Raw genomic sequence first — 27211 nt, 5'->3', positions numbered from 1 at the left:
GCCTTATCCAAAATAACGACTGCGTAACCACGTCTCTCCCTACTAAGTAATGTGACTGCACAATATAGCAACATGGTTGGCCCCTAGAAAAACGGCTAGAAAAGCCAGCAGAGGGAAGCAAAGCTGATTTAGGGGAAGTTGTTAACAGCGCCCGACAAAATGAGTCTCAACTACCTCGAAGGCACTGCAGAGAAGCAACGACGCACAAGGCTCACATCATCTGACATTTTCTTTTTAGAAAGAAAATAAACACTGCGCTGACATATAAGTATTTCCACACCGGCAGATGTAGTCACATTCTTGAAAGATGGCATCTAAACGTCGTGTATGGAGTATACTTCTAAACGACGAAATAGTGCACCCTCCCTCTCCCTCTTTCAGCGCATATATCTCGAACTTTAAGGGGCTCTACAAATGGTATGCATATGGGTGCTGGTCAAGTGGAATTGAGTGCGTTGTTGTTTCACCTTAACTGTCCGTTCATTGTAGAAGTGCCAGCCGAGCAAGTTAGTAGTGGTTAATTCTGTTAAAACAGCGCTAACACGACGGACGACGAAAAAAGTGTACCTCTTTTTCTTCGTCCGTCGTATTGCCGCTGTTTTAACAGAACGGAACTGCTACGTTGTCGCCTTAGTGCACAGACTGCTGCCTGCTGCGGAGGCCCGTAAAATGTGCGCCTATATCAGACGACTTGGAATGTGTATTTAAGGCGAAGCCAGGCCCATGGATCCGCGAGCATTTCTCCTGGAATTTAGGCAGTGATCATGGACACTATAAAACACTCTGGTTCGTGCCCATATCAGGAAAAACTGTGTTAATTCGGGCTTGTTGGTACATACTTAGTTTGATAACAGCGCTAGGACAGGACACAGAGAAGGCGACACGAGACTGGGCGCTGACTCAGCGCCCAGTCTCGTGTCGCTTTCTCTGTGTCCTGTCCTAGCGCTGTTATCAAACCCATATCAGGATTTATGGTTTACCCCCCCCCCCTTCCCCCGTAAGTTAACCGTATGCATTCATCGAGCACGTAGTTCAAGCGTATGTAATTTGTAAAATTCCATACACTTTTGCCAATTTGCCTTCGTACAAGTTTGGATGAAAGCCTGTAAAGTCGATATAGTAGATCCACATATCCTGAATATTGCAAATCGATTGATCATCGTCTTTTTCACGACGGTGACGAGTAGTTCGGCATTATGTACTCAAGGCCTTCTTGCCCTCGGTGCGATCTGATTCGAGACTTGCGAGTCTCCGCGCATCATCCAAGTGGTCGAATGACGCACGCGGCGGCACAGATTGGGCTCGATCAGCTCAAGCGGCGCAATGCCCTCGGTGAGGCGTGAATTCTATGCCCTCCAGAAATGCTCCTTGACATCTTTCCTCAGCGCTAACAACTGTATATATATAAAAAGAAGGGGGTGGCTGCGAGCTCAGGGCCGATGTTATCAATACAGACCAATTTTCTGGGTGACGTCACTCGCCCAGGCTATTCTCATGTCAAAAAGTTACAAAAACTCAGTGCGCGTATAAGAACAATAAGGATGTAAAATTACTACATACTGTGAATTAAACTACAAAGAAAGAGAGATGCAAATAACGCTTTTGATTATCTCAATTTTAACCACGATCCGCGCTGGGCTGGTTGGGCTAATTGACTCTTGTGGAGTTCAAGGGTACTCTGCTAAAAAACAAGAAAATTCAAGGAAAGTAGGCACAGCGCATGTGTGTCGTTTGTGCGGCTTTCCTGTGACGTCTTCTCTTAACAGCGGAGCTGTTGTAGGTCGAGTCTTTTCGTCTGTCTGCTGTCGGTCGTGCGTCACGCGCGGGTAGGAACAGGTTCCCAATCCCACCGATAGAGGGCGCCGTGGTATCGTATGGTTGGATTCTGCTCCCTTTCGCTAGGGGAAAGAGAGGGGAGGGAGTCTCCCGCATCTAACGTTTACTTGACGATTTCTTTGCGCGAACCGTAGAATTTGCACGGCGACGGCGCGGCCGTTCTCGGGCAAGCGCCCGTTTACGTTCGAGCCGACACAAGAGAACCACAGCTTCGCTGTTTAAGCCGCAGCAGATGTGACACTGGGTGAAATTGCGTTTAATTTTTTCAACGCGTGGGCATCTCTCGTTTGTTACTTGGATGAGTTGGGGAAAAGAACGGCGTCTCAGGTTCGCGGAGCCACAACTCCTCATCGAAATCCCCGATGCTGCATCCAGCCAGAAACCTGCAATCAAAATGTCCATTGGCTGCCAGCGGAGGTATGCGCTGGGCTGGCGTCCCTATTGGCTACGAACAGATGGCTGCTAACAGGGGCATGCGCGGCCTGACCTCCCCATCGGGTGTACGACGGCCCGTATTTAGCACAGCGTTGAAGTCGTCCATCGGTACCCACAGCTGAATGTACGTTGAGTTGGACGTTGTTTCGCACGCCGTTTGGCTCAACGTTAAGGTCACCCAACATTAAGGCTGAATATAGGCCCGACAAGATAACCCCGCAGGTGGACTGGCCGATGACAGTGCCGATGACAGTAACCATCCGGAACTCATGGCCGATTCATTAACTCCCGTTTGGCCTCGATGTCAACACACGTACCCACAATCTCGCCAAGGAAGACTGCAGCCACTCAAGAAGACTGGCCAATGGCAATGACAGCTGCCGAAGCTTATGACCGATTCCCCCTTCCGTTTGACTGCTTTGCTAACATATAACCATAACACCCACAATTCCCAAATTCTCTCTCACTGGGAATTGTCCAGTGACGATAACAAAAGCCACTAGAGGCTCAAGGCAGATTTACCGATTCCTTTACGAACGACGTCGTCATCATCATCATCATCATAAGCCTATCTACGGCCACTGCAGGGCAAAGGCGTCTCCCACGGATCTCCAATTATCCCGGTCCTGTGCTAACTGTGACCAATTTATCTCCGCAAACTTCTTCATATCCTCTGCCCATCTTACTTTCTGCCGCTCCCTGCCACGTTTGCGTTCTCTAGGGATCCACTCTGTTACCCTTAATGACCAACGGTTATCTATACCTTCGCATTACAGGCCCTGCCCACACCCATTTCTTCTTCTTAATTTTTCCTAATATATCCTTACCACGCGTTTGTTCCCTGACCCCCTCCGCTCCTTCTTGTCCCTTAATGTTACACCTATCATCTTCCATTCCATTGCTCACAGATGCGTCCTCAATTTAAGCTGAACCCTTTTAGTAAGCCTCCAAGTTTCTGCTCCGTAGGTGAGTACTGGTAAGATGCAGCTGTCATACACTTTCTTCTTCAGGGACAATGGTAGGCTGCCATTCATTATTTGAGAATGCCTGCCGAATGCACTCACCCCATTCTTATCCTTCTAATTATCTCTGTCTCATGGTTGGGATCCAGGGTCACTACTTGGCCTCAGTAGATAAATTCGCTTACCCCTTCCACTGCCTCGCCACCTATTTCAAACTGCTGTGCTCTCCCGAGTTTATTAAAAATTACTTTAGTTTTCTGAATATTAATTTTCAGGCCCACGATTCTACTATACTTGTCCACTGCGGTAATCATGCTTTACAATTCGTCCCCCTAATTACTTAGCAAGGCAACGTCATCAGCAAATCTGAGGTGACCATTAACCCTTACGCCCAGCTGATCCCAATCCAATGTTCTGAACACTTTTTGTAAACATGCTGCGAATACCATTGAAGAGATTGTGTCTCCTTGTCTGACGACCTTCCTTCAGGGCATTTTACTGCTCTCCTTATTTCATTTCATTTCATTTATTGTACCCTCAGGGCTTTACAGCATTGCAGAGGGGAGCGGGCACTGACGAACAGTGTACAAGATACAAAAACACATGAATACGGCACAGCAACATTTTCAAACAAGAGGCAACTAATATCAAAATGCTACTGTTCACAGTATCATAATTCAATAGAAAGCAGTAACAAAAGTCAGCCTGTTACACTGTCAATGCAAAATAGATTATCAAGCGCTCTTGATGCGAGTGATTGTGGGAGGTGATTCCATTCCTGACTCGTGTTAGGCAAGAATAAATGAAAATATTTTGACGTCCGGCAGCGAGGTACGGCAACTTTCTGCGCATGGTCAGTACGATTTGAAACACAAGATGGTGGGGTTGTCAACAGTGGACAAAGAAGAGAGTTTTTATGATAAATTTTGTGGAAAAGTACCAGGCGCGATATCTTATGGCGAGTAGTGGGCAGTGGAATGGCAAGAATCGATTTCATGCTTGTAACGCTAGTGGCTCGGTGATAATCAGATAATATAATCCTTACGGCACAATTTTGGATCCTACCGAGATCGCTAACTAGGGTAGTATTGCCAGGGTCCCATATAGATGAAGCATATTCCAAATGTGGACGAACGTAGGTAGTATAAAGCAGCTTTTTTAGATCCACCGGGGCTGTGAAAAAATTTCTTCTCAGGAATCCTAAGACTCTGTTTGTTTTACATGTAACAGACGTGATGTGATGTTTCCAAGGTAGTTTGTTAGATATATGGACACCAAGGTACTTGTAGGAAGGGACGAAATCGAGCGTGGTTGTGTTAAGGAGGTAACTTGGACATGCGGCGTTGTTACGAGATACGCGCATAGACTTACACTTGGAAACATTTAATTCCATTTGCCATAATTTACACCAGTTAAGTACTTTGGTTAGATCCTCTTGGAGAATAGCGACATCATCATCATTGTATATTTGGCAATAAATTACACAATCATCCGCGAATAGGCATAGTTTTGATGATACTGTTAGGTAAGTCGTTAATGTAAATTAGGAACAGTAAAGGTCCCAGGACAGACCCTTGTGGGACACCGGAAAGTACTGGTGTAGTAGAAGAATCTAAATTATTGGCTGATACAAATTGACAACGGTTAGTAAGAAAGCCACGAATCCAAGCAAGCACAAATGAGTCAATGTTTAATAGGCCGAGTTTGTGTAAGAGCAAGGAGTGAGCTACTTTATCAAAGCCTTTGGTGAAATCAAGGAAGACGCAGTCAGTTATTGTTGCGGAGTCGAGAGATATGTGCAAATTATTGGTAAATAGTAGTAGCTGGGTTTCGCAGGAGAATTGTTTCCGGAAGCCATGTTGAGCAGGTGTAAAAAATTATGTTCTTGAAGAAACTTGATAAGGTGAGTGGCGATGATATGTTCCAAAAGTTTGCATGGCACAGATGTAAGCCAGATGGGACGAAAGTTAAGTGGATTATGGATTGCCTCCGACTTACGCACTGGGACCACCTTGTTTATTAACCAGTCGTTAGGAAGCTCAGCCGTAAGAAGTGACTGTGTAAATATTCGTTCAAGAATGATAGCAGAATACTCGGCCGTATTTTTCAAGAATTTTGTGGTGATGCCATCACAGCCTCAAGTAGATGAAATCTTCAGTTTGTCGTTGATAGACCGTATTCCTTCTGAGCTAACAACTATGATATCCATTAAGGAAAACTTTGATGGCTTTGAGGGAATTGTTTTATTAGTACTGGCTGGTTCAGAGAAGGCTTTAGCGAAGGTACGGTTAAGTAAAGATGCACACTCATTATCCGAGACTACATGCCTTGAAACATTAAAGACAGTTTGTTATGCTTCTCATTACACTTCACAATGTTCCAAAATTGTTTACGATTATTTTGGAGGATAGAGGGCAAAGTACACTTAAAAAAGGTAACTTTAGCAACTTGTATGCTGACCATCGAGCCGAAGACTGGGACGATCTTGCAGCTCTAAACAGTCTTTTCTTGCGGTTAGAAAGCCTATCTAAGTGTCGATTGTACCAAGGGGAATTAGCATTGCAGTACACCTTTCTTAGTGGAAAATATTTATTTGTTAATTCGAAGATTTTATTTTTAAACAAATTCCAGATTTCTTTTACAGTGCGTTCAAAGCTTGCAGGAAAAAACGAGTCCAAAAAAGAACATAAATCGTTATTTATTGCGTTAAAGTCGGCTTTGTTATAATCTCGGATCATTTTGAAATGACTGGGCGAGCGCAGGGGTGGAAGCGATACCGAAAAGTGAATTATGTCATGATCGCTGAAACCAGGCATCAATGTTATCGGGGACACATGATCTGGAGATGACGTGAACACAAGATCTAGAAGCGATGATGAAGTCGAAGTGACAGGCGTCGGATACTGCACTAGTTGTGATAGCCCAAAATCACTACAAATTGAAGAAAAATGAAGAGATTCGGATGACGTTGCGATAGAGCACTGATACGCGTCTGACCACTGAATGTCGGGAAAGTTGAAACCGCCTAAAAGAATAATAGTTGCGCCAGGAAAACGTACAGTGATCTGGTTCAAGCAGTCGTGAAACGATTCACAAAAATTTGGCGGGCTGGATGGTGGTCGATAACAGACTCCTAATATTAGGTTTTTAAATCCGGTACGAATACAACACCATGTCGATTCAATGTCAGTAAGAATAGGAACAGAGAAGCATTCAATTGCATTTTGGACCGCAAGTAGAACAACCCCACCTCGTCGCTCAAATCTGTCACAGCGAAACACCTTGTGCTGTTTTGCGAAACACAGCGAAACACCTTTTAGTGTTTTGTACTGTTTTGGTACTGTCGACGCACCAAAGAAGTCATGAGAGCGACATTCGCCAGTCGGCGTCGTTGCGTTTATGCCTTAATGCAATAGTTTTCTTACACGGGGCCGCGGTGGAGGAATAAGTTTGTGCACGGGGCCATCGCACCCGCAGCATACGCGGCGGATAAGCACCACCGTTTACGCTCCTATATGCTGCCCTATCGAGGCGCCAACTATCGGTCCTCATTAGCGTCATGACGCACTACTTCGCTTCATCTCTACTAGACGGCAGCTCCATTTGAATGGAGAATGTTATAAGGAAGGATATAAGGCGCGTTTGTAGAGCTATGCAGGCTTGAGTTCATAGCCCAGCCGGCAGGGCGTTTCACACCTCTCATTGCGGCCAGAGTGATCGTAGGCTCGAATCCTAGTGCCGCTGAGTCAATGGAACTTTTTCTGGCGATGTCATTTCCGTGACGGATATGACGTCGGTGAGGTCTTGCTGTACCACGGCTTAAAACCATTTCGTGTTAATATATCATAGAGATGGCTTCACGTCATAAACGCGCAAACACAAGAAGGAGAGCACAGGCGCAGACCTCGTACGATAATGGAAGTAGCCCGCACGCGCATGCACTTGCAGCGGCACCAGAAGTATCTCGTGCCGTTCATGAAAGCACCGGAAGGAGGAGGGGTTAAAAACTGTTTATACAACGCGACAACTACAACGCTGCAGCGCTGCGTTGTATACGAAGGCATCGCTGCAAGCTCTCTTTGGCAGTGAAGTGCCATCCATGTTTGCTTTAAACACGTACACGCGATTATAGGTTTGCTTTGCGCTGCCACCGAAGTCCGAAGTCTCACCCGCACCCCCTTCCCGAGTTCCGTGAACGTGCGTGTGTTTGCTTTCAATTTAGGCGAGAGGTGAAGGGAGAGAACTTCTGATGACGCCATTTCTCAGATGTTCTTTTAGTTAAATTTGCTCGCTGAAAACAGAATTTCAGATAGATTTGCATTACTTTACGCATCCGACGTGCAGATAAGTAAAATTACGTCGAACGCCATTTCAATTGAGCGAACCTTTGGGGACGCCTATGACTAACCACAAGCGAGATATTAAAATTTTATTAATTGGGCCAGCTTTCTTAAACACTTTCCTCCAATTCCCTGCATCCGGTAACTAAAAGCTATAGGACTAATTAACTAATTATGTCAGCTATTGTGGTTACTGGTGTCCCCTCGTGGTCGGTGGCCGGGTGCCGATGCACGTACTTTTATTTTATTTATTTATAATACCTCAAGGGCCTCAGTCAAGGGGTGTTACATGAGGGGGTAGACAGTTCACAAACAGATGATTTGTTCGATGGCTTCTTTGAAATCGGCGATGCTGGAGTGGTGCACGATGTCAGCAGGAAGATCGTTCCAGTCTATTGATGTTTGCACAAAAAATGAAGAGTGATGAGCAGTGGTATGCGCACGGGGTGGATAAACGGCTTTCGAATGGCTAATACGGCATGAAAGACAATGAGCTTGAATGATAACATGGTTTAGGTGCAATGCATGATAAAATTTATGGAACAAACACAGTCTTGAAATTTTTCGGCGTGAAGCTAAGTTAACCATGTTAGCTTGAGATTTTAGTTCGGTGACGCTACTGTGATAGGAGTAGTCTGAATAAATGAATCTGGCTGCGCGATTTTGGATGGATTCAAGTGTTTGAATAAGAGAGATATGATGGGGATCCCAGATGGCACATGCGTATTCTAGCTTCGGGCGAACTAGTGTTAGATAGGTTAAAAGTTTAACAGAAGGTGGGGCAAGACGTAAGTTTCTACGGAGACAGCCAAGAACACGGTTAGCGTCATTAGTGATGTTCATTATGTGGGATGACCAGGTCAGATCTGAAGTTAGAGTGATACCGAGGTATTTACATGAATTTGCTGCTGTAATTTCAGAATCAAACAGGAAGTATTTATCGGAGGGATAAGATTGACGGCGATGGAAAGAAATGACACAAGTTTTCTTTATGTTAAGGGACCTCAGCCATTCTTCGCACCATGATTGAATCAAAGAAAGGTCAGACTGTAGGATGACAGTGTCGCGTGCATTGTGAATAGGACAATAAATGACACAGTCATCTGCGAATAGACGAATGTTAGAAGCCAAGTTATTGGGGAGGTCGTTAATATGGATTAGGAATAGTAGAGGACCAAGGACCGTGCCTTGAGGTACGCCGGAGGTTACCGCGGATAAGGAGGAGCGATGGTTGTTAGCACAAACGAACTGCTTACGGTTAGTCAAGAAGTCACATATCCAATTAAAAACAAGACAATTAATGTTAAGACGTGAAAGCTTCAAAAATAATCTATTATGGGGAACTTTATCAAAGGCTTTTTCGAAATCAATGAAAATGGCGTCTACAGGTATGTTAATATCCAGGCAAGAACTGAGGTCGTTAACGAACAGGGCGAGTTGAGTGTCACATGAAAGTCTTTTTTGAAAACCGTGTTGGTTAGGGTGAAAGAAATGTACTGAACGTAAAAAATGTACTATGTGGGAACAAATTATGTGTTCCATTAACTTAGAGCATACACTTGTGATAGAAATGGGACGATAATTACTCGGCGAAGATGAAAGACCTTTTTTCGGGACAGGAACGATCTTACCAAGCTTCCAGTCCTCCGGCACCACTCCGCATGAAATGGACTGCTGAAATATGTATGAAAGAATAATGCTTGTTACAGGCTTAGTGTTTTTCAGTATTTTGGAATTAATTCCGTCCATTCCCGCGGATGACGTTAGTTTCAATTCGTCAATTAGTTTTGCAATTCCGTATGAATCGAATGTAATGCCTGGCATGACCGGATAATCAAGGAATGGGGAGTCTGGAAGCGGGCTGCAAGATTCAGGGGTAAATACGGAAGAGAAGGCAGAATTTAATACTTGAGGGGTAATATGATCTGGAATAGAATCACCGAGTTCATCAAGTAATGATAATGTTTTTGTGGGGTTGGGGTTAATGGCTCTCCAAAATTGTTTAGGATTATTGCGTAGCATATTAGGTAATGTAGAAGAGAAAAAAGAACGCTTAGCCTTCGCAGCAAGCGATTCAAATTCCTTTGCTGCTCCGCGGTACCTGTTCCAAGCACTCGCGGTGTTAGACAGTCTAGCCGAGCGATATAATCGCTTTTTCTTATTGTTAAGACGCTTAAGAGATGTGTTAAACCAAGGTGAAAACGCCCGTTCCGTAATTGTAATTGTGGGTATAAACCTATTGATCAAATCATGGATTTTGCACTTGAACAAAGACCAGTTAGTTTCAAGGGGGCGTTGGAAGAAGTCGTTTAAATACCAGTCGCAAAATATGGATAGTTCATTGTTAAAGGCGGCATAGTTACCCTTATCGTAGAGCGTGAGGGTTTTCTTTGAATGTTTTGGGGCTGGTAGTTGATTAGAAAACGAAGCGTGAAGTACAGCGTGATCACTTATCTCGGGGAGAGGAACTAACGATACAAGATTGCCGGGGTGTGACGTGAGAATGAGGTCAAGAATATTTGAAGAGTGCCCAGTAGCTCGCGTTGGGAAGGAAACAAGTTGAGATAAACCAAATGTTAAGCACGTGTTAACAAAGTCGCTTTCCATAGTGTGTTTAGATACCGTGAGCGCGAGGTTAGACCAGTTTATTCCTGGAAAGTTAAAGTCACCCACTAAAATAACCGGTGTGTTAGGATGAGAGGCATTCAGGAAGTTAAGAGCACTGTGGAAATTAGCGATAAATGAAGCATCTGAGTCTGGGGGGCGGTAACAGACTCCAATGATAACCGGAGGATATGAATTTCTGCAGCAGACAAACAATAATTGGAGGCTGGAAGGGATGACCACTGGGGAGCAATTTAATCGACTGTGAGCAGCTATAACAATGCCACCACCACGCTTACCATCACGATCTCACCGAAAAATTGTAAAGCCAGGAAAGCATGGTGTCAATTCGGAATCGCTTATTGAAGGGTTTAGCCACGTTTCAGTTAAAAGAACAAAGTTGCATTCTGTCGTGCTGATAAGATTAAAAAGCGAGTCGCGTTTCGGCAAGAGGCTTCTAATATTAGTGTGTACAATTGACAAAAGTTCAGGGTTTAATTTAGGATTCGCTGGGGTGGGAGGTGGTAGCTATGGGCGGAGGGGGATTACTTTTTCAGAACAGCGATCGAAAACGTAAGTAGTATCGTCAATGGTTAGCTTGTTGTACCGAAGTTTATACGTCTTGGGAGATGCTTTACCAAATTCAATGAGGTGCTTACGGGCCTTGCGCGTGTTGGGGGAAAGATCTTCACTAATGCTGTAGTTGGTGTCTTTTAGTTTTTTGGCGTTAGACAGCACTAGTTCTCGGTCCTTGAAATGGCAGAACCGGACAATGATGGGCCTATTTTTACTTGTTTGAAAACGCCCTAGGCGGTGAGCGCGTTCAATGTCTCTAGATTGGACTGAGACTTCAAGATTGGCAAGACATAGATCGATGACGCGCTTCTCAGACTGTGCCCAAGTCTCGTCACTGTCATCTTCAAAACAGTAAAAGACAAGGTTGGATCGTCGCTGTCTGTCCTCAGAGTCGTCCATCCTGGCGACAAGGCTAGCGATATCACCGCAGTTTTGCTCAGTTAGTGTCTGCAAGCCGTCGACCTTTTCTTTTACCGTGGCTATTACAGAGCAGTTGTCTTCAATTTTAGAGAGTCTTTTAGTAATTTCTTCAAATTTTTCCTCGTGTTGCAGCAGCGTAGAGCGTATGAATTTCATTTCATTAAGGATGGCTGCCTGTCCGGATTGGATATCGCTGAGGACAGACATAATGTCGCTAAGGGTTTCAGCATTAGCGGACCGAGTTGCAGGGCCAGGGTTAGTCTCGATGTCACCACATAATAGCAACAGCACTCGCAGGGCACGAATACAACTACAAACAATCTCTAAGCAACAGTTGGGGCTCGGCAGCACTAGCAAAGCAGCGTATTTGGTACGCTTGGAAAATAGGGAACAGGAATGTAAAAAAAAACTGGATGGATCTAACATTAGCACTCTATATATAAATGTCTGGTGCAGTTAACAATATCCCTGTGTATAAATTTTCGCTTCAAACGTGAAGCATTTGGTGGACTGTTTGCTGCTACCATGACATTCCGGCTCATTATCACTACTGCAACTGATTCGCGATCACTGCTTCGCGGCCATCGCGAGTGGGGGATTCCCCGCCCGGAACAAGGCAAGATTTCCTGCCCGGGAAAGATATAGGGCACACGACGACATGGAGCTGGGTAAAAGACAGAACGTCTTTTTTCAGCATACAATCCTATCCCTGGTCGCCACGTTGCCATCTTCTCGAATGGAAATTTCCGACCTCCAGTTGTAAGGGATATCATCACGAATGGACCCAAAGTTAGCCAGACTTTTGAATCGTGGACCCTGCTAAGGTTTGCGATTATTACATGAACGAACGTTTTCTGGTCATGACGAATTAATTGTAGGGTCATATATGTGCCATTGTAACGGTTCCTGTATATCTACCGCACTTTTCAGGAGGCTGGATGTTATATAGCAGCCGTAAGTGCAGTAATAGCAAGCACGCTTTAGTAGGCTCTCTGCTCACACTTTTATGATGTGCAAGGAACGTCATGCTTTTACGTATAGCGTGCCAATGGTAAATGTTTTGCTGCAGCTCAGACGCGTACCACCTGTCCTGTACGGCGCTCATGCATGGTAGATGCAGTCACTGTAACGTGCAAAATCATGCTTTTTCGAAAGCTTGACGTTGGCCTTCTTGGGTACACATTTCTCAAAAATCAGCGCGGAAAATTTGAACGACGTAGAGGTGACACAGCGCTTGTGATTGTGCTCTCGTTCGTCCAAGTTTTCCGCCATGTTTTTCAAGCAGTGCTTTTGCTAAATATTAGCTGGTGACTCTGTGCCTTTCCTGTGCCCCATGTTCCTCAAACTTGTTGTATCACTTGCACTTATCAAGCACTTGTCTTGCTTGCGCGCCAGAGAAACTAAAATTGTCAGAAAACATGCACATAAATAGTCTATGCGTGTTCAAACTCTCTTGCTAGATTGCCGAGTTCAACAGGGAAGGCAATAGGTATCTTGACAAGGCCCTCATTGACTCGCTCAATGGCCCTGAGGGTTGTTATTTCCTCTTCGCAAAAGTGTCCGCGACATCGATGATGAACGCCTTGCTTTCTGCATACTAATAAAAAAAAAACAAGTTACCATCAATGCCGGCGACAAGAGAAGTTTGACGAAAAAGCTATGAAGGACGTGTGAAACTTACATTTTCATGCATGACAACAAGTAAGAAAACTCAAGCAATTTTTATTTGCGCAAGATGTTGGGACGCCAGTTGAATTGAACAATGCCCATTATTTTGAGAGCATGAAAGAAGAATATGCAACTAAGCAATTTGCAAGCTGTTATTGTTCGGCGCGTAAGCCAGAACAAGGTGCTATGACGCTTTTAGGAGATATGATTGAGCAACGGCACTTTTTGAAATAAAGAGATGAGGACATGCAAAGTAGTTACTGAAGTAATAGCGTCATTTGGACCTCAATCCACAATTAAGTCTGCTTCAATGGAACTTATTGTAATTCCTCAAGCATTGTTTGCATGTGTTCTGCATTCTCACTCAGCAAGACTATGTCGTCTGCAAACCTCAAATGACATACGTATTACCCGTTTATTCGTAATCCTATGTTTTCCCAGTTAAGCTGTCTAAAACCCTCTCCAGACGTGCTGTGAGTACCCCCTCTAAATACTCCCTCCAGACATACCTATATATGTCTGCTAGAAGTATTATGTAGGTTTCCTCTATACCTTGGTCTTTTAGTGCTTCTAAACGGCTGCGATGAGTACAGAATCAAACGCTTTCTCGTAATCTATAAATGCCATGTAAAGGGGTTTAGTGCACTCTGCGGATTTTTCAATCACTTGATTGACAACATGGATGTGATTCATGGTTGAGTACCCTTTCCTAAACCCAGCCTGCTGTCTGGGTTGTTGGGAATTCAGGCTGTCACCTATGCGGCTAACTATAACTTTGGTAAACAGCTTGCCAGCAACTGAGAGTAGGCTTATGTGTCTGTAATTCTTGAGGTCCTTGGGATCTCCCTTCTTAGGAATCAGAATAATGTTGGCGTTTTTCCAGGGTGTGGGCACTTTTTGAGTCTTCAAGCATTCTTAAAATAGTACAGCAAGCTTTTCCAGAACAATATCGCCTCCCTCCTTCGAAAGATCTACGGTTACGCCGTCGCCACCTGCAGGTTTTCTATTTTCATGCCTTTGATAGCCTTCCCTACTTCCTCTTTAGTTACTAGTGGAACATTTCAAGTTGAACTTGTATTCTGCGTAGTTAAACGTTGCTGGCACACAGCCCGGTGTAGAATAGTTTTGCTTCCCTAATTATCTCGTCCGAGTTGTGTGCAAAGTTTCTGCTCATCTCTGAGTACGTACATCATGTCTTTGCCGATGGCTAGCTTTCTTTCAGTTGCTTTGAAGCCCCCTATTTGCAGCGTTTCTTCAATCCCTGCCATGTTATATGCACGAACGTCTTTTCTTTTATTTCTGTTAATCAGTCGTGGCAGCTCGGCCAATTCAATCTGATCCACCGTATTTGACACTTTCATGTTCTTAGGTTTGGCAATTAGTTACTTCGTTTTTTAGTTAGTTTTCCCGTTTGTTCTGTACGTGGTGCTTCTCCCAGAGCTGCTGCTGATTCACTGAGTGCCGATGTTAGATTGTCATTTAGCCTGTCGACACTGACCTCGTTCAGCTCGCTCAAAAACGAGAATTTGTTTTGGAGAGTTATTTTAAATTCCTGCGATCTGGCCCTGACTGATTCCATGCGGAGTTTCTTAGTTTTCACGACAATTGTTCTTTCTCGTCTGAGGTCTGAGGCTCAGCCTTAGCTTGCATCCAACCATCCTGTGATCACTGCTCCGTTAGCACCTCTACGTCTTGCCCGATCTCCGAGTTGTCACTTAGAATGAAGTCAATTTCGTTTTTCGTTGTACCATCAGGTCTTTTCCAAGTCCATTTCCTATTCTTTCGTTTGTATAAGAATGTGTTCATTAACCTCAGGTTGCTTAATTCAGCAGATCACACCAGTGTATCCCCTAGACTTATGCGATTGTCTATTCCGAAGTTTCCCACTGACCTTTCTCCCATTTGCTTCTTACCGACCTTTGCGTTAAATTCACCCATCCCAATCGTGAACTGCGTTGTTGCCCTCTTCATTGCTGATTCGACGCCATCGTAGGAGCTATCTACGGCTTCATCGTCATAGCTGGTCGTTGGCGCATAAGCCTGTACTATCTTTAATATTTATCACTTGTTTAGCTTAATCACAAAAGCCGTAACTCTCTCGCTAATGCTGAATAACTCACCCATGTTTCCTGCTATTTATCTGTTGATTCAAAATCCAACTCTGTGCTCTTTCTTCTCTTGGGGTCCACTGTAGCACAGAAAATTCCCGCTGGCCAGCTCCATGACACCTTCTCCTGAACTAACTTCGCTTAACCCTATAATATCCCACTTAATGTCAGAGAGCTCCTCTAGTAGTTCGGCTAGGCTTCCCTCGCTAGACAGAGTGCGTCCATTGAATGCTTCCAGGGTCAAGTTCCAATGGCGGCCTGTCCGGACCCAAGGATTCTTAGCACCCTCTACTGTATCGCTGTTCTGACCGCCACCGTGTACAAGTGCTCTACAAGCTGCTGGGGACTGAGGGCCGAGAGTTGAGTTGATCAGTCATTAGAGGTGGCGGCCAACTAAAACTCCAGGGTGGCCTGATCCTTCTCTGGTGAGGGAATGCTATTTACGTCCCTAAGAGCCTCCCTAGCATGGTTGGACCTTCCTAGTGTGGCCGCTTAGGCAACCGGGATGATGGTTACTTCTGGAGCAGGCAGCACTCCATACCTGCATGGGTTGGGCATAGAGAGCCAGATGAAAAATTGCGAGAGAAAAATGAAAAAGAGCGAGAGATGCGAGATGCTTGAGGACCTACAGTCAGAAAGCATGGCCATGGGGCTAAAAATAAATATGAATAAATCCAAATAAATGAGCAATAAGCATGCCAAGAACGTCTTCTTCAGCTTAGGAAACAAAACGCTAGAAGTAACAGAATATAACTACCTCGGGCAGATGGTTAGTGCTGACCCCAACCACGAGAAAGAAATCCGGCGCAGAATAGGCATGGGCTGGGGAGCACTCGGCAAGCACTCCCAAATAATGAAAAAGTAAGCTACCTCTGTCACTCAAAATAAAAATGTACAACCAGTGCATATTTCCGGCGATGATCGGAGCTGACACTTCGCGCCTTACTAAACAACTAGAAAGCAAACTTACATCGGCTCAACGGGCCATGGAACGAATAACGTTAGGAATAACACTTCGGGACAAGAAACAAGCTACCTGGATCACAGAACAAACTAGAGTTGACGATATCATAGTTCAAATAAAGAAAAAAAAAGGCTTGGGCCGTGTAGTGAGACGAACCGACCACAGGTGGGCAATCAGGGTAACAGAGTGGATACCAAGAGATGGGTCTAGAAGAAGGGGAGGGCCAATAACATGATGGAGGGATGAAATACGGAACTTCGGATGTAAACGGTGGATTGGAGTGGCGTAGGACAGGAGCGGTTGGAGGTCAATGGGAAAGGCCTTCGTCCTGCAGTGGACCAGACCAGGCTGATGATAAGAATTGAACTGAAGCGAGTATGATGCCATTACCGCAGAAAAGACGCTTCAATAACAGGCTGGTAAGAGTCAGTCAAAAATTAAAACCGTTTCAGTCCAGATGTACACTTAAAATAATTCCATAAAATTCATTGGGTGAATTATTGGTTGCACGATTCAAACACAAATTTTGGGGGTTTAACGCGCCGAAGCTACACCCCGCCTGTGATGCGCGCCGTAGTGGAGGACTCCGGATTAATTCATATCCGCTGGGGTTCTTTAACGTACGCCGAAATCTCGACACACGGGCGGATTGAGCTCCCCAGAGAAAAACCCCAACTTGTCCCTCCGCTGTTTTTGCGGGAGATGCATCATAGTGGGTGCGAGGGTACACCGGCCGTGCTTCAAAGCCGATGCCCAATTCCAGAGTCAAGGCCCTGGCAACACGGAAGTTCGTGCGAAACTACGCAATCGGTAATGTACAAGGGCCCATACGTAAGAGGCGTACATTTGCATATCAAACAAATACTTGCTATATATGCCGCTTCATTTGAGTACTTTAGAGCGACGTCGTCTATGCACCCGACTACTTTCGACCGCTTACACGGAGGTCCGGCAGTGCTCGTGTGAAAAACAGTTTGTACAAAAATCGCAGCAGGTACTGGCAAATGGGAATTGTCGAAGAAATTCTCAAGTCGTTCAGATATACACCGAGCCCCTCTGAAATCTACTTCACTAATACGCTCATATGCATCGCTGCAAATACATTTTTAGGGCTCTATATGGGCAGTCCCTATGAACTTCTATTGAATACCTACTTCCATTAGGCCCCATGCATACCTATATGCGTTATACCGAGCGTCTTTACATTCGCTTTCTATACTTCACATGCAGGTATTTCTAGGGATACATTTTTGGGGGGCATATGCTGTCTGATACTAAAATGGGAAGGCTTTAACCTTTTTGTTACATACCTCTAAAACTCCCCATTTATCTCTACAAAGTGCTGTATGCTGTTCCCTTTAAAGTCGGCTCCAGCACAATACCAAAATGCTTCGCTGAAAGGTCATCTCTCAAGAGGTGGTGTTTGTAAATATGAAGACCCCAAGGCCATAATGCACATCCATAAAAGCCGACGTATGCCTAAGAGCGCTATGCACTGACCTCTTTGCGATTCAGCTTCCCTGCTATGTATACACAAATGCATTGCTGGGAATGCATCTTTCTTGGGGCAATATAAGAAGTGTGCTATTGATATGATCAAGTGCAAATAATTGTTTTCCACAACTTTAAAGTGATGCACACACTGCGTTTCCTAGGAAGCTGAATGCGTATAGGCGTAAAACGCGTTTTCAAGAACGTACAGTTGCCCTGCAATGAAAAGTGAACAGCGGACTGACAGTGTTTTATACAGTTTAAGCTTTTAATTCTAATAACACCCCAAAGCGCCAGACTTAGGCATGTAGTCTCTCGGTGCTTCAGCGGGTATGGCACCATCCCACCCACGGACGGTGTACCGAAGCGTGAGCATAGGGAAGTTGCAAGAACGGAAATCTTAAAGTTACCGCAAATCAAGAAAATACTGTCGGCCCGCTGTTAGTTTTTCATTTCCGGCTAACTGTACTTCGGAATGACCCAAAACAATGCATTCCGTTGGACTGGTTCTCCCCAATGCACGAGATTCTGTGACGGCTCCGTCCAACGAAGCAAGTATGGCGAATAACGAGGCGCAACGTACAATTTGGCTCAAAGATTCCTTTTTGAATTGTGATATGACAAACTATAAAACTGTACGCATGCATTGCATTAGGACACAGCGAACAACGCATGTTTCAAGTAGAATTGTTGGCTGTGGGCCTAATTTACGCCTTTATTCGCAATGACTGGTCATGTCGATGCGTTGTGGTGAAGTGAGTGAGTGAAAAAGACTTTATCAGACACGTTTTTTAGAGTGTGCTGTGTATGCGAGGCCATGGTGTGATGTGCGCGCTTCTATATTTTTTGGTTATGCCTTTATTTTCTTCCCATGATGCCGTAAAACTTTGATCTGCAACTATCTCCTCTGGACAATTTCAGCCCTGCGAACTGACGGCTGAAGTTTCCGGCGATGCGTAGTCGGCTGAATGAAGCGGCGTCTCTATGGCTGCTGCTGTTAGATTTTTCCTTTGGAGCGAAGATACCCACACTGCCAAGTAAGTGAAGATCAAGTCAGCATTCGTTCCTATCAAAAGACAAACTGAGGTCCTAAATCTTGCTTGCTAGCTATTAATCTCGGACCCCACACTACGCGGTTCACGTCTCTATTCCTGGCGATGATTAACTTCAAGGCAAAGATTGATCTTAAGCTACATAAATACATATTACAACAAGAAATGCCAGCGTGCTTATTTTACCAACTCCCTTTTTAAAGATTACGTACCTAAATAGCCATGTCGGCATCCAGTAGAATGCCATGGGTGCGTTTGGTTCGCTTTTAGTCAAGTGCAAGGCAGAAGCCCCCCTCCCCCATTTCTGCAATCAACCATTGAGATACAAGAAGTGGCTAAGATAGAACATGAACTAAACTTCTAAACTAAATTACCCAGCTAATTTATTATTTTTGTAAGGAACGCAATCGAAAATAAAAATAAAGCTACGCGATCGAAAATAAAAATAAAGCTCCTCCATATTTCCCATTTGGTATTCTAGCTTCGGTGAGACAAGAAGTGAAGAAGAATAAAGAACCAAAGCTGCAGCTACTCAGACCGTCGAACAAAGGTGGAGAGATGTGAGATGGCTGTGGCGGAAAACGGCATGAGTGTGGAGAGTGTCCGTAGTTCCAGTCCACTGCCCGGCAGGGACGTCTACCAGGCGTGAGATGGTTTACACGATTGCTACAGTCAAAGTATAACTCAAGTCCAAAGGGTGCATTACACCATTTCACTGTAGTATTTGAGATTTCAAACTTTAAGAAAAATCGCAAGGAGGGGCTACGCAACGTCCAATACCCGCACAACAATCTGTGTTTGCCCACCGGAAAGCAATGAGTGCATTATGTTAATAAGGAACGCAATTCTCAAGAATTTTTTAACCTTCCCAGTTTCAAGACATTTGTGGTCATTTAGTTGGACATACGTGCGTGCACACTGGCTTGTATAAGAGCCGTGATTGAGGGTATTGAAGGCCACTGAACATTATAAGCAGCACCTGGTGCAGCACAGGGCAGATGAGGTGTAACAGGGTCAGTCCATTGCTTCAAGTGCACTTGTACAAGTAATGCCAGCAACGGCTCCGTAGCTATACGGGTTAATTGTGCTGGTTGGGATTCGTCCTAATGACATTGAGCCATTCGATCACTCTGACGTTAGCGCCTCGTCTTTCACCGAATAGAAAAGTCCTGGCTCCCGTGCCCAAATGGAATGTCTAAATAGAATGACCTGGCTCGCTTGTGAGTTAAGCCGCTGGGCGAGACTAGCGGAACCGACTGGAGTGCGAAGGTCGGCGGCAGCGTGCCGAAATCAAATAGGTTTAAGAATAGCAAAAACAGCGCAAAGGACGGGACAAGGAAGAAAATTTTGGGCCCAGATACTGCTAAAGCTTGCTTGAATTATTTTTTTTTTCGTGGTTTACGTTTTGTTTTTTGTGGAGAGTACTATAGTTATCGAAGCACGCATACATTTGCATTTCGTTTTTTTTCCCCTCTTTTATTACGCATCCAGTTTCGAGCCGGAAGTCTTGTTTGTATGGTACGCAGTAGCATCAAGCCAGTCAAGTCTACCCCACTGTAATTATTGGTTCGCCTTCTTTCTTGTGGTATGTTCGCGCAGGGCCCAAGGTATATGGAAACATGTTGCCGAAACGAAGTTTGGACGCACGTTACAGGCCCGTGATGAAAAGAATTGTTCTGTACCACAATTTCTTTCGCACCCGAGTCGATCCGCCAGCCAGCGACATGCTCGAAATGGTATGACATCTTTTTTATTTATTTATTTACTTATTTATTTGCTACCGTCAAATTTAAATTTCTTGGCAAGGCCAGTTTGGGAGACAACACGGCGAGGAAAGCTTGTTGGTATTTCATATGGGGAAAATCATTACGAGGACAAGAAAAGAACGAGGGTTAAACACAACGCGCAGAGAACAAATGAGTTGTACTCTATGTACCGTTTCTGTCCTCGTTCTTGCCTTGTCTTCGGTAGCGATTTACTTTGCCAAGACGGTTTTGGGTGAAATCGATTGATTGATTGATTGATTGATTGATTGATTGATTGATTGATTGATTGATTGATTGATTGATTGATTGATTGATTGATTGATTGATTGATTGATTGATTGATTGATTGATTGTAGGGTTTAACGCGCCGACGCAACGCAGGCGATGAGGCGCACCGTAGTGGAGGGCTCCGGATTAATTTTGACTACCTGGGGATCTTTAACGTGCGCCGAAATCTCGTATACACGGGCGTTTTTGCTTTTCGCCTCCATCAGAAAAGCCGCCGCTAGGGTGAAATCTGTCAGGTTACCGCAATGCCACTGCATGCCAGCATACCACGTGAAGAGGGGAAAAGAGCAGAAGGGCCCTACTGATAGCGTGTACAGTTGCACCAGTCACTAGGTTGATTTTTCATTGATGGAATTTAAATAAAACGTTTAGACGACCCCTTAGAGTGTGGACGGTATTACCGGCCCGGTAGCCAACAAATCACACCTACATTAACATGACGTGGAAGAGACAGATCTGGGCACTGCGGCTGAAGCAATAAACATTTTATTCGGGACGGGACATGGTCAGCGTTCACAGGACATGCACACGACACAAGACAAGACGCAACACAAGAGTACCCGATGCAACAAGAATACGATAGCGCACACGATATATGAACCCAGGAAGAGTACCGCGACGCGGTCTAGTCTCAGCGCTGTGCGTGGTGTTACTTGCCGGTCTGATCACGGTTCGAGGAGATGCCGGTGAAGAACCGAGGCCAGTGGTGCTGCCGGACGCGAATCGGCCGACCCGCGTGGGGCCAGCGATATCCAGTTCGCAGTCGGAAGGTCCGGCAGCCGCCGCTGGATCTCGGGATACGAGTGGTGCATGCTCCGCGGACCCCGCTGTAGTGCACGGCCACGGCCTCACTGGACGATCGTGGCTAGGGACATGAGAGGGCTCGAACTCGGGTGTACCGCTCGGTACTCTGTCTGCCGCTGCCGGAAGTCGACCGCCGTCCCTCACAGCCCCTTGCCGACTGCCTCAGCACTTAGGGGAACCGCTGAAAACCCCGAGGTACCCGCGTGATCCTTGAGACGCACGGCCCTACTTGCCCCTTCTTAACCTTCTGTTGTCAGTGCCCCCCCCCCCCCCCCCGATGTATCGATGATGGTGATGATGATGATGATGATGGCGGGAAACCGTGAGCAGACTCGTCGGTACTGATTCGCTGCTGATCACGGCTGTGACACACGGCACTCGTGCCTGAGAAATGTGTGGTCTATTCGGTGCAGGTGGACGACATGGACTGTTTTGTAAGGGATAGCTAAGCATACACTGTACCTTCAGCAGTGTGACCTCTGCATGGAATAACGATTTAGGTCCTGAGTGGACTGTACTGGAAATAAGAAAAACTGTGGTTGATTCCTCTGTCATAGGAATCAGTATTTATTTATTTATTTATTTATTTATTTATTTATTTATTTATTTATTTATTTATTTATTTATTCAAATACTCTCAAAGCCTGAAGGCGTTACAGAGAGGAGTGGTTACATTTCATACAATATTAGTTACAGCCGTTTTGAATGATGTAGGATGCAGAATGCTGGCGATGGCGGCGGGGAGGTGGTTCCAGTCGTCGCAGGTCTTGGGAATGAACGAGTGAAAGTAGGGGTTTGCGCGACACTGAGGAACCCCTACCTTGAACCTGTGATCGTTTCGTGCGGAGTTGTAGGATGGAGCAGAAATGAGAGCCTGTTTTATAATGGAGTTAGTAAAGTAAATCTTATGAAAGAGGCACAGGCGCGCAATTTTCCTTCTAGCAGCAAGGTCACTAGCAGCAAGAGAAGATTTTTTTGACGTGATGCTAGCGGTTCGTGAGTAGTTTGTGACAATGAACCGAGCAGCCCGGTACTGAATGGCTTCCAAGAATGAAGACAACACCACCATATGAGGGCCCCAAATCGATGATGCATACTCTAATTTAGATCTAACAAGGGTTTTATATAGTAAGAGTTTTAAAGACACTGGAGCAAGAGCAAAATTACGGCGCAAGAAGCCAAGCATGCGGTTAGCATTATTGGCAACATAATTAATATGTTCATGCCATTGCAGATTAGTGGTAATGTGGACGCCAAGGTACTTATAAGAAGAGACAGAAGATAAATGTACATTGTTAAGTTCGTACGGAAATAGCTCAGAAGGGTTATACTGCTTAACGCCAGAAGAAACTCTCATTATTTTACATTTGTTAACGTTAAGTTGCATCAGCCAATTATTGTACCAAGAAGATACGGTATTAATGTCACGTTGGATAGAGACGGAACCTTCCGGGTTAGTTATTTCACGATAAATCACGCAATCATCAGCAAAAAGTCTAATTGTAGAAGAAATAATGTTAGGAAGGTCATTAATATAAATTAGGAAGAGTAAGGGACCTAAGACAGAACCTTGCGGCACCCCAGATGTTACGTGTTGCAACGGTGATTGTTAGCACTTAGATATTCTGTTCGGTTAGACAAAAAACAGTCTATCCACTTGAGTAAGCTGCTTTCTAGTAACACGAAAGTGAAATGTGCAGCGAAATCTGCAGCTGAGCATGATTTGTGGGTCGGCGGCTGTCTTGTGGGTGTGTTTTGCGAGCGACGTCCTGCTGGCGGGTCGCTTCGGCAAAGGTGTACTGCTGTCATTTCCGTGACGGATATGACGTCAGTGAAATCTTGGTGTATCCCGGCATACAACACTTTCGTGTTAAACTATAAAACCCGAAAACGAACAACCCTAAGTATAACGTACTCTTTAGCACTAAAGGTTGCTTCCCCGCACGAAGGCCCTGTGTGCAGGGGTGCACCGTTTACAGGCCACTTGCTTCGTTGTACTGGCGTCACTTCAGTGACGGATATGACATCAGTGAAATCTTCGTGTATCCGGCAATAAAACACTTTCGTGTTAAAACATTTCTTACAGCTCAGTTCTGCATGGTTGGGCGGAACTCCACCAAGGCCTTGTGCCGTGTGCTATGCCTCCCATTGCTCCACATAGGGGTTGCTTGGTCATGGGGCCAGTCGTTGTGTTTTGGCATTCCCGTGTGGTTTGTTAGAGGGTGGGTTTTTGATTGCCCCATGGGCACGCCGCTGCGTATTGAGTGGAGTAAAGTGCCTGTTGCAGCTGTCTCCAGTTCTAGCCTTCTGCCGTCGTCAGGGATTCGTGTGACGGGTGATATCTCTTCCTGGTAATCATCAACAGCCAATTTAGCTCCACCGCAGGACGAAGGCTTCTCCCATTGACGTCCACCCGTTCCTGACCTGCGCTGCCCGAGTCCATTATTTGCCTCTTAAAGGGGCACTGACACAAAAATTTTGCATCTTGTTTTTTTTTTTGTTACGATAAGTAGCTAGTGACCTACTTATAACATGTAGAAACCTCATTTGCTTCAGCGTGCGACGGTTGTTTAATTAGAGGCATTTTCAATGCGGCCAGTCGCAGTTTCGGTTTCAGCGAGTGCCGCGAAACGATGGATTTTGTGGATTTTGTGTGAACAAAGCTGACCACGTGACCGTCGGAGGGATATCACAGAGCAGAGCCGCCGTAGCACTGTCGAATCCGCATCGACGGCAGTTTCTGCGAATGCCCCCACGTACTGATCTCGTGAGGCTCTTAATTAAAAAGCGACCGTGGATGTGACGCAGGCGCTGCGAGTGCAAATGCTACCGCGGCTAAAGAACGACGCGCGACGCTCGAGACGGTGGGTGGCAAGACGCGCGCTGGGAGCAGCCGGCCGGTCTGCCTACAGGTCCGCCTACAGATGTGTTCGGCTTAGCACTGCGGCGGATATTCAATTGCCGCTCTCGTAAGCGGTGCAGATGACAATTTTTAATGGAACCCGCCATCGCATCAGTATCTCCTTTCTCATCAGCTGCCACTTGGGTACAATTTCGTGCAGCGGTAACAAGCTTTCACTCGAGCTACCTGCGTCGGCCTGGGCCACTTCGCGGCCGTGCCCGCCGCCTGCACAGCGACCGTGCGGCACGCTCAGTGGGCTTTTCGTGTCTCCGGCGCGTTTTCGCGTCCAATGTAAATAACAAGTAATAGAAACAAAGTACTTGGAATCGCCGTAGAACTTTGGTCGCGGCCAGCTGCCCGATGAGCTGACGAAATCACAGCGCCTCCGCCGCCAACGATCGGGTCGTTCGTTCTCGAGATTAGAAGCTCCGCCCTCCGGCCCTCCGATTGGAGCGGCGAGCCGGGCGAGCCGGCGAAAAATGCCGGCAGTGCGGAAGCGGCAAACACAAACTCGTGACGTGTTTCGATGTTGTTTATTTACACAATATCCTCGGGATGTCGATTGCGCGTGGTCCTCTGCTGGCTGCTCGGTTGCGTTTCGCCCACTTTAAAATTGATTTTATATATGTTCTAGGCTGTATTCGCCGCTGATATTTTGCAGATGATGTATATGTGTTCCCACCAATCTATCTCCGAAGTTATCTCGCCTTCAAAATTTTGTGTCAGTGCCCATTTAATGTTTTTATTTCTTCTATCCACCTTCCCTTTCTTCTGGTCCCGTGTCTCGGCATCCATTCTGTAACCCTCGTGATCCATCTGTTGTTGGTTCGTCTCACTACATGACCAGCTCAAGTCCATTTATTTTTCTTAATGTGAACTATGACATCTTGTATTCGAGCTTGCTCCCTGATCCACGATGCTCGTTTGCGGTCGGTAAGTGGTACTCCTACCATTAATTACTTCATATGTTGCCGAGTATTCAGTGGGTACTGGCGCGGGTTTTTAAGGTTTAAATCTTCGAATTCTCGGTTTGTCATTTAGCCTCAAGCTACCTTGTCAGCCTCTCTGTTCGCTGCTGTACGCGAGTGCACCGCACCGGTACCCACATAATCCTGTCGTAGATCTCAGGTGGTTGCTCAGGGTGTTGTGGGATGCCGCCTTTCGCCTGGAGAACTACACGGAGTGTACGGTGGGTTACTCTTGTCAAGGGCTGCGTCGTCGTCGTCGTCGACAGCCCCGCGTATACCTCGGAAATGTAGTGGCTTAGATGCCCGCTCCATTACTGGATGCATTCCGTTGCATTTTTTGTCATATTCGCTTATCACTTTGCACACTGTCGAACTCGGGGATAATTAGTAGAAAAAAAGGTTACGCCTGTGCTATCAATGTCGCCAAATTGGTTGGATATGAATTAGTCCAGATGTGCGCCCTTATATCGCTCACCACAGGCATTTCGTATTTCGCCCCCGTGAAAGATCGATATCACAGCGCAAGTAAACACGCGGTTATTACCTCTGCACCTTGTCACACGGGGAGCGATGTCACTCACCCACCTGAATATTCTGAAACCGACAGTAAAAGTGCAGATGATTTTAGGCGCGAAAGCATCCCAAACGAAAGGCTTCCTTCCCCTTTTGATTTCACTTCAACCTTGCAATGCCTCTGTTATGACCTCAAAACAAAGGCGAAACCCGCTGAATGGAAGCTTGAAACATTTCATGCTTAAAAAGTAGATCGAAGTGTTCACTACTTCAGCCTCCCTTTCTACTTTTCATTTCTCGTTTCTTAAAATGTTTCTATATCCATACGTCCATCCGTCCGTCCGTCCGTCTGTCTGTCTGTCTGTCTGTCTGTCTGTCTGTCTGTCTGTCTGTCTGTCTGTCTGTACAAGCAAATGTGCTGATTTTAAACTGCTCGCTGTTACTATTACTGTCAGCTACGTAAGAGCATGTAATATGTAGTAGGCCAATATAACTTGGCGTGTAGCAGGCCATAATTACATAATTATTATTAATGCGAAAGTATTAGGTGCCCATTGAACGAAAAGGCCGGCGTCCGGCGACTGTAACGGCTCCTTAACAACCCAATGAATGCGGCGCGTACCATATACTTGCAGCGTTGTATTGGCCAACTCTTGCGAAAACATTAAATGTCCCACTAAGCGAAAAAGTCGGCGCTCGGTGTCTGCAGCAACAAAACGGCTCCGAAACCTCCCATTGGGCGTGACGCATTCCATAGCGCGCGCTGTGTGGTCGTTCTGCGTGGCACGACGCATCTCCATGCCGCAAACTCGGCAGTAGCGAAATGGAACCGTCAACACCCCTACACCGCGTATACCCTGCAGGAAAACTCAAATTTACTCGGAGCGCTAATCCTGAAGTAGCATTCAGATGTGCTCAATTGGATAGTAACGCTTTTGCACTCACTACTCGTATATGTGCTTAGGTGTGCGCGGAATTCTTTCTGCTCACAGCATTAGTTACTCAGTCTTGAAAATGCTGACACTTTGGTCTGTTTGTCTTTTTGTAACCCGAAACATACAATAAATAACTACGGGCATAATTCATCTCGGCTGATTGTTTTTAAATCCAAAGCCTTCGTAGATTCAGGAGAACGACTACGTAGTTGTTACGTATCCAAGGCACAGGAAAAATTTCGCTGGATCCTTACAAGACATGATTGTAAGGTTTAACGCGCCGACGCAACGCAGGCGATGAGGCGCGCCGTAGTGGAGGGCTCCAGATTAATTTTGACCACCTGGGGATCTTTATCGTGTGCCGAAATCTCGTACACACGGGCGTTTTTGCTTTCCGCCTCCATCAGAAAAGCGGCCGCCGCGGCCGGGAATCGAACCCGCGACCTCGTGCTCAGCAGCGCAACGCCTTAGCGACTGAGCCACCGCGGCGGGTGAAGCGCCTTTTCAAGCTGCGTCGCCACGGAGTAGAATGATCGTTGAAGGGCATCATGATGGTAGCTGCAATCATCCTGCTGCGCG

At 45.7% G+C, this 27211-nt stretch overlaps 1 protein-coding gene across 2 annotated transcripts in view; it reads left to right on the top strand.

Annotated features, from left to right (window-relative positions):
* The window catches only part of LOC144155051 (cysteine-rich secretory protein 2-like), an 85374-nt gene that overhangs the window by 8811 nt on the left and 49352 nt on the right, over window positions 1-27211 (top strand). For both annotated transcript variants that reach the window (XM_077686266.1, XM_077686267.1), the window contains exons 2-3: window positions 18326-18441; window positions 20056-20192. In XM_077686266.1, the coding sequence (XP_077542392.1) occupies window positions 18357-18441; window positions 20056-20192 (222 nt within the window). In that variant the 5' untranslated portion in view covers window positions 18326-18356. The remainder of the gene's footprint in view (window positions 1-18325; window positions 18442-20055; window positions 20193-27211) is intronic.

This window comes from Haemaphysalis longicornis, unplaced genomic scaffold (genome assembly GCF_048455015.1).
Source record: "Haemaphysalis longicornis isolate Haplotype H1 unplaced genomic scaffold, Haemaphysalis longicornis Haplotype H1 scaffold_1, whole genome shotgun sequence".
Classification (NCBI taxonomy): domain Eukaryota; kingdom Metazoa; phylum Arthropoda; class Arachnida; order Ixodida; family Ixodidae; genus Haemaphysalis; species Haemaphysalis longicornis.
This window is presented reverse-complemented; position numbering and strand designations above follow the sequence as displayed.